The following is a 1,066-nucleotide window of genomic DNA, read 5'->3' as shown; positions in this document are numbered from 1 at the left end:
GTTATTTTGATGCATGCTCTAAGGTCGTAAGTATACTTATACAAGATGGTTAAGATGGAAGCATTTTGATAGATGATGGTCATGAAATGTGTGTTTAATTTGGTCACGTGAAAACGACATACATGTACTGTTGTTTTGGTGGGAGGAGGTAATCCAAAGCGACACACAGCGAGTCTTTCTGGCCTATAGGAGTTATCTTGTACGTCACAACATACGACAATGGTTGAATAAAAAAAAGGCGTTAATTTTGTGTCTTGCTTGGGCAGAAAAGCTTTCACATCCTGTAATGCAATCATCATCATTATCATCATCATCATCATCATCATCATCATCATTGTTATTATTATTATTTCCCCAGCCTGGCAGCTTCCAACGTTACGTCGACAACAACAGCAACAACAAAAAGAGGAGAGTTTTCGTGATAACAGAGGCTCACCTTTGGATCTTTCCCACGTGTACTATTGCCTGAAAGCCAGGCATCTCTTTCTAGAAGGTCTCGAACAACCTAACCCACCCAGAAGACATCGTTCTTTCGGCTCTAAGCGAGACGGTATTCTGATCTGAATAGTGTGACCCTTCGCAAGAATATTTGGAACAGACAGGATAATTATTCTGAAGCTCTAGCGAGCTCTTATAAACCTAAAAGAGACCCAGAAACCGACAAGAGATACAAAAAAACAACAACCAACCGACGGCAAGAGATTCAGAATTTTAAAAAATAATTAAAAAACGACGGCAAGAGATTCAGAAAACCGAAAAGGCATCCAGGAAACCGACCAGAGATTCAAGAACTGGCTCGACATAGAGAGGCCGACAAAGTAAAATATTATTGACACTGTAACTGTGAGGATTTGCCAACACAATGACCGGACGAGGAGGTTCCTATGACCTGTGGACACCAGACCACAGAGCTCGCCTCCCTCCCTCGGTGAGTAAACACGGACCTTGATTGTTGGGTTATATATCCTAGATCCTAGACTGGGGGCACTGTATGGGGCGATACTCTTTGTTCTCTGTCTGTTCTCTTTGTTCTCTCTCTCTCTCTCTCTCTCTCTCTCTCTCTCTC

At 42.3% G+C, this 1,066-nt stretch overlaps 1 protein-coding gene across 1 annotated transcript in view; it reads left to right on the top strand.

Moving 5' to 3' along the window:
* Positions 1 to 358: 358 nt before the first annotated feature.
* Positions 359 to 1,066, top strand: part of LOC101857462 (sodium- and chloride-dependent neutral and basic amino acid transporter B(0+)) — a gene marked incomplete at its 5' end in the record, with an annotated part of 52,044 nt that continues 51,336 nt past the window's right edge. Inside the window, 1 exon segment of the mRNA XM_005090709.3 lies at positions 359 to 928. Within this exon segment, the coding sequence (XP_005090766.2) occupies positions 863 to 928 (66 nt within the window).

Source organism: Aplysia californica, unplaced genomic scaffold, assembly GCF_000002075.1.
Source record: "Aplysia californica isolate F4 #8 unplaced genomic scaffold, AplCal3.0 scaffold00020, whole genome shotgun sequence".
Classification (NCBI taxonomy): Eukaryota; Metazoa; Mollusca; class Gastropoda; order Aplysiida; family Aplysiidae; genus Aplysia; species Aplysia californica.
This window is presented reverse-complemented; position numbering and strand designations above follow the sequence as displayed.